Genomic DNA, 6740 nt, shown 5'->3' on the forward strand with positions numbered 1-6740 from the left:
TATACATATATATATGATACACCAATTTTCACTTAGTGTTTGGGTTATATAAATCACTGTACTGTCAAGACCTTTGATTTAGAATCTTCTCCATATTAAATGATGAGCCACTTCATCAACGAAATGCAGAAAACTTGCTCATTGTGTGGTTTTAACAGTACTTTTAAAATTGTACTTTTTCAAAGAGCAACAAAAGTGTCAGCATGTCTCATTCTCTGCCCACGCCTCTGTCATTCACACGTCGAGTGTGTGTCCATAGAGGTACAGTGTCCACATTAATCCAGTTGCAGGCTGGGCAGCATTAAAGGTGGCAGTCCTACAACTGTCCCATGTTGCTGTATGTCATGGTAATGAGTGCCGAATTGGGGCTAAAAATGATAAAGGCACCAAAATGTCAATTAATGCTGTGGTTCCAATGATGCTATGGCAGTAAATATAACTGAACTGGTATTGTTGTGCTGCTCACTTTTTTATCTTGCGTCTAGTTTCTGCTGAAGCTTGTTCAGTGCTTGTTTTTAAAGGGCCAAGCAGCTCTAGTAGTACTGTGGAGTACAGTGTGGACCTATTGCTGGCTCCAGTGTTGTTTAGTGATACAGTCTGCTCTGTTGTTCAGACATGCTACGTGTGTGAACATACATCCACCATTTTCTCCAAGATCTAATGATGTGTGTAATTGATAAACACACCACAGATTGTCTTCTCAAACACTGACACTGGTTATTGAGAGAACAGCTGACAACAACCGTTCACTTATCACATAGAGCAAATGGTGGGTGTCAGCTGTTCATGTTCTTCTACCAACCCTGCTCTAGATGTGTTATCCAGGCTCAATGTCTGAGAGAGTTAAATAAATGTCAAGAATTAAACTATTGCATTGAAACAAGAATGTTCTTGTTTGTGAAGTTTGCATTAAGTTGCAGAAATGGACAGTTTTAACCTCTGTTGCATTTGTGTCTCATTGTTTATGAACACTCTTACGTCTTACTTTAACTGTACTTTAACTGTGCTAACTTTTACTATATATAGGTATATAAACTCATATGTTTTCACCTGATCTGTTCTTGTCTGTCCTTCTAGTAGTTGTTTATAGTTATTCCTTTTGTAAAGACAAACTTTTGTTTCCAAAATTTGTGACACAATTAATTTACACTGTATATTGTGTACATTCAATGAAAATCAAATAACGTGGGGTGTAATTTTTGAGTCCAGTTGACCAAAAGTGTTGGACATTTAGAGAGTTCATTGTCTGAATGTCTTTTCCTTCTGCAGGTGTTTGTGTGTCTTTGGAAGGGCTGTAAGGTCTATAACACTCCCTCCACCAGTCAGAGTTGGCTCCAGAGACACATGCTGACACACAGTGGAGATAAACCCTTCAAGGTAAACACAGTTTCAGTTTAGTCACATATTAATTCAAGTGATGACCATTGTTAAGCTTGCTTTTTTTTAAAAAGCAAGCTTAACAATAACTAATAATAGTTAACTTATAATAAATTTAAATAAAGTTCTGTTTTTACAATGACACGTGCAGTTATAGGTAACAAGAAGGGCTTTTTACTGCCAACATAAACAGCGGCAAAGTAATATTTCTGGTTTTTGGGCAGAGTTCTGTAAAGAATGTATGCTTTGTCACTTGAGTGATGATTTCTCTTCTCTGTCAAATTTGTGAAATGCTCACATGATTTGAAACCTCTCCACTAATGCTACGTCTGGACAAAAAGCTGGCTCAGTTCAGCTGGGTGTGTTAACCCCTAGTTAACCTTACTGTTGCCTATATTCCAAACAATGTGTTTTAAACGTTCTTGGCTCACTTTAAAGTACTTCTAACCTAACAACAAAGCTCAAGATCAGCCAGTCACCATTCAGGGCTGATCATGCTGAAAATGGCTGATTAGGGTCTCCTTCTGGTTGATCAGTGCAGTGAGGTCATGTGCAAAATTAACATTGTAACTAAATCAATTCCTTTTATTTTTATCTAAGTAAAATATCAATGTGTTCTTCTTCTTGTTTTTGTCCTATTCTCCTGCAGTGTGTAGTTGGTGGCTGCAATGCCAGCTTTGCTTCTCAGGGAGGGCTAGCCCGCCACGTGCCCAGCCACTTCAGCCAGCAGAACTCCTCTAAGCTGTCTAACCAGGCAAAGCTCAAGGAGGAGTCACCGTCCAAAGCTGGGCTTAATAAGAGGAAGAAACTCAAGAACAAACGCAGGTGCTCCCTACGTACGTACCTAACAGACAGAACACCTGTCCGTGCTTCCAATGGTTTCTTGTTGTGATTTGTCTACTTTTTGTGTTTAGTGTGTAAGAAGCTGAACTTATCACATGGAGGAATTTCATTAAGCATTTATTTATTCAGGAATTTTAAGCCTGATGGGATATCCAGTGTTAGTGTCAGCTGCACTTGGTTAGCCTAATGTGGCTGTTGCTTGTTTTTGAATGCCGACTTGTGCAACAAAATTACTTACTTAATTACTAACCCAAGTGGATAAAAATGGTTTAAAAACAGACAATGACTGACAGAATCAAACAAACAACTGCCTGTGTACATGAACGGCTTTGAATCATATGACTACATCATCCTGCATTTAATGAAAGTCATGAAAACATGTATTTAACAAAAAATGTTATGCATACTATCAAATTCTCAAGAATTCTTATTGAAAATATAGTTATTGAATTCTTCTTGAATTTATCTTGGAGGAACCACAAAATCCACATCATGTTTTCAGTAATGAGGAGATTCCACTGCAGTGTTTTAGTTGGAGAGAGGCTTACATTTTTATATTTCATGGTCACATTGAGAGATGAGCTGTTGTGTTTGATTCTGGTTCATCAGTCTAGCCTTCTTCTTCTCCAGCGAGGCCCCATGACTTCTTCGATGCCCAAACCATGGATGCTATTCGCCACAGAGCCATCTGTCTCAACCTGGCCACCCACATCGAGAGTGTGGGCAATGGACACAGCGTTGTCTTCCACAGCACGGTGGGTCCCCCAGCACTCTTCCTTCTTTCCCTCTGCATGTATTATTTTATTTGGAGTTTATTACTAAGGTTTTGTTTCTACCTCAGAGCAGTATACTTCAATTGTGTTTCAGTGAGCCATGTACAGTAGCTCACATGTAACTTTACTCCTATTAACTGCTACATTCTATGCTTCCCTTCCTCCTTTGCATGTCAAACATATATAAGTTCATTCATTTATGTGAAACCTTATGTCTTAACCTGCCTTAAGACATAAGAAAACCATTGTTTTTTAAAAAAAGCTCTGGCCCTTGATTGGAATGATGGATATTCTAATTGGGGTGGTATTGGGGTGGTCTGGCCCTTGATTGGAATGATGGATATTGTAATTGGGGTGGTATTCGTGCGTGAGACCTGTTTTGTGTGGACTGGTGATGCCTTGTATTTTAGGTCCAGTTTTCAAAATATTTGCTATGTAAATAATATAATTTACTATTAAACACATGACTAATTGACAGTCAAGGTCACAAATCACTGTCACCTTCCAAAATAAATGATTTCATAACATAACCAAAAAATATTCTGTAAAATTCCAAGAAGATAAAGTAACAGATTTGAATTTTGCAGACGTTAGTGTTTTACTGAAAAACATTCAACACAGTTTTGTATTGATGCTAAAAACGTGTTTCAAATGTATAAAAATGTAGCTGGTGTAAAGATGCAAAGCTATAAATAAAACTTAAATTAACGAAGAAAATCACACAGTTAGCTCTCTAATAATTTGAAATATTACATAAAATGTAGAAGTTGTATAATACAATCAGGCAGAGTGTATATATAATCTCAGCAAACATTTATTTAGAAATAATGTTTCCCCGACCAGAGAGTAGCAGATCTGGATCATCAGATATATAATATTTAATGTCTGTTTTTAAACAGAAGAAATAATGCAATAAATCCACTATTTATTTCACAACACAATGATGCTGTCATGTTTAAAGTCTCTCCTGGACTTTTAAGTGTTTCTCCTTTTTTTCTATATAGTTTAGACGATAGGGGGCGTTAAAGAATCACTGCAAATCTGTTTTGGTTTTTTGTTGTTCGGTGCACTTCATGTGAACCTTGCTGAATGGCCTTAAGCTTTAGTGTTGTTTTTCTCTAAATCAATTCCCACGTGACACACAATTGTATTGTTTTGTGTATTGCGCTCAGTTCATCCTCACATTGGCAGATGCATTATTAATGTAATGTTACGTACCTTTGCACTTTACCATTTAAGGCACACGTGAGCAGAGATACACAAGTATGTTAAGGTGAATGACGCAATTAGAGCTATTCGGATGTGTAGCCACTAGGGAGCGCCCTGTCTCCTTTTTTTAAACTAGAGACGGCACATGTATCTCTCAGCTGTTTTTGTAATTTCCGTTATAATACTTCACAATCTTGCTGTTAATTGCGGAGAGGCTGTGGTTGTGGTTTGTGTGTTTTTGCCCTATAGTGACCTTCTGCAATAGCGACATCTTACGTGTCACAAAAGGACAGACACTGTTGTTCCTGACAAAATTTATAGCCGCTGTATTCCCGTCAATAGTCCTGGTAATAAACGTACTGTTCTGCTTTTCCTACTCTGATGGCCCTTGTTTTGACAAGTGTTTCAGACGGCTATTAGCAGCTTTGGCAAAATAGGCATGAAGAATAAATGCACACATGTGGAAAAAAATTCCATGGTTGCACCAAAAATTTTGGTGTAAAGTTAATAATATATTTTATAATTAACCACAAATATAGCTGCAGCAAAGCAAAAGACCAGAGTCTATGTTATGCACTACATTGTTAATCTAAAAGTATTTTGTTTTAATGCACATTTAATGCAGCAGCTTTAACAATTCGTAGCTCAAAAATGAAAACTTCAGAGTTTATCAGAAATGTTTTTTGACCTGCACTCTTACAAAGTCAATAAATGCACATGTAATGCACTTAATACACAAGTTTTCTTAGTTGGACTTCTCCTACAGCTTGGATAAGTTCTCTAAAATATTTGTAAAATTACCAGAGAAAGTACAGAATATATATATATTTTTTAACTGAACAAATATTATGTCCAGGTAAGGTAACAGGAGTCCTCACAGAATCCAAGAGACTTGTATTTGTACATTTCTTCCATTAGATTTTTTTCATTGTATGAAGTAATTAACAATACATTTTTATAAGTATTCCGATGACCCTTCTGATTGGTTACTGAACCTTTTTGGTGTCTTGTTTCATCTTATTGGCTAAAGCGGGACAATTAGGAATATTGTTTCTTTTTTTTTGTTTTGTTTATGCGTGAACATCTGACTTGTGGAATCTGTCGTCTTTCAAGCAGCTTTCACACTGTATCCCAGACAATGATAGTTTTTTGATAGTTTTTACCTAGGATTCCTTGTTAAGTCTACACTAGATGGAAAATTAAAGACATTTCTGATAAAAAATATTTTTAACTAACTATTATTCTTTCTTTTAATTATGATTAATGTATCCTTAATTTCCTGAAGGTAACTTCCAAGGCATCAGTAAAGTTCTCTATTTAAGCATCTTGATTGATGGCACAAGTGATGACTACTTGAATGTCTCTCAGGTCGCCAGAAATTTGTGATGTCAAAATGGGGTCACAAGCCAAAAACAGTTGGGAACCCCAGGGCTAGATGGTTAAATTGGGCGTTATCAAACAGAACAAGACATTTAACCAATTTAACTTCAGATACGTGTTGCCAACAGCCAGTGAAAAGAGTGCAGTGAACACAGGTCATACAGTCGAATGGACAACATCAAAACAACTATCGAAAACCACAGGAGATAAAGTGCGGACAAAATAAACCTAGACCACAGAAATAGAGCAGAGATTGATCCATCTGTGGTAGTTGGTGTGTTGGTTGTAGTGTATACATTTAATCATGTGGTCTGATCCTTTATCAGATGTAGTTGTTAAGTGTGTAAAATTTCAGACTGCTGTATCTAGTTTGTTGTTTGTGCTCTGAAGTCTATGTCCTTGTCAATGAAGAGGAGTTCATGACTGAAGATATAAGCTGAATGTTAGATTGCAGGATGGTGAGTAAGAGAGTGAGTACAGAGAAGTTGGCAGATTTTGTTTGATGAAATCAAACAGAGATCCACCTAATTAGACATTTGGTACATCCTCCATATTTTTTTTTATTTTTTTTTTTTTTGAGTAGTGATGGATGGAATGCTGCAGCAGACCTGCGGTCTCAACAGTTCTCCCTGGAGCATGGTGATGGACCAGAGCAGTAGAGTGAAGTGGAAAGAGAGGTTGCTCTGTAGCGTTTGGCCACTGGTCCTGCTGACACGCCAGAGCAACTCAGCTTTGTTTATGATGGGATGTTTTTGTTGCACCAATCTGCGTCATCCACAGCTTACCCCCTGACACAAGACAGGCATCAAGTTTTAACAGACCTGCCCTCCCTCTGCTTTGGTCCTTCCCCTTATCGCTGATTTGTAGTCATTCTAATATTCACTGCGGGCTCCCTCTGTTTCTCTTGGGTGTAGAGAGGATTATGATCTGTCCCTTAAAGCACCAACTGCCTTCATCAAACGGCTCTACTCACAAATCACTCCTTGCTGCTCGAACACAGGTCCACTTCTTCATCTTTAGTCTCTACATGGCCTCTTCAAATGTTCCCCGAGTCTGTGATCATTAACCTGGTGCTGTGAGGACCCCGAGGGTTGAGGTTAACAGAGATGCATTTTTAATTAAAAGGGCAGTAAAGCAGCTGCAGTCTTAGCTGTAGGG

The 6740-nt window shown here is 37.8% G+C and overlaps 1 protein-coding gene across 3 annotated transcripts in view; it reads left to right on the forward strand.

The window, feature by feature from the left end:
• Positions 1 to 6740, forward strand: part of LOC103380429 (cGMP-inhibited 3',5'-cyclic phosphodiesterase A) — a 118334-nt gene that overhangs the window by 2079 nt on the left and 109515 nt on the right. For all 3 annotated transcript variants that reach the window (XM_017033305.2, XM_008312409.3, XM_008312411.3), the window contains exons 3-5: positions 1270 to 1377; positions 2027 to 2213; positions 2851 to 2975. In XM_017033305.2, the coding sequence (XP_016888794.1) occupies positions 1270 to 1377; positions 2027 to 2213; positions 2851 to 2975 (420 nt within the window). The remainder of the gene's footprint in view (positions 1 to 1269; positions 1378 to 2026; positions 2214 to 2850; positions 2976 to 6740) is intronic.

Source organism: Cynoglossus semilaevis, chromosome 6 (assembly GCF_000523025.1).
Source record: "Cynoglossus semilaevis isolate Cse_v1.0 chromosome 6, Cse_v1.0, whole genome shotgun sequence".
Lineage (NCBI taxonomy): Eukaryota > Metazoa > Chordata > Actinopteri > Pleuronectiformes > Cynoglossidae > Cynoglossus > Cynoglossus semilaevis.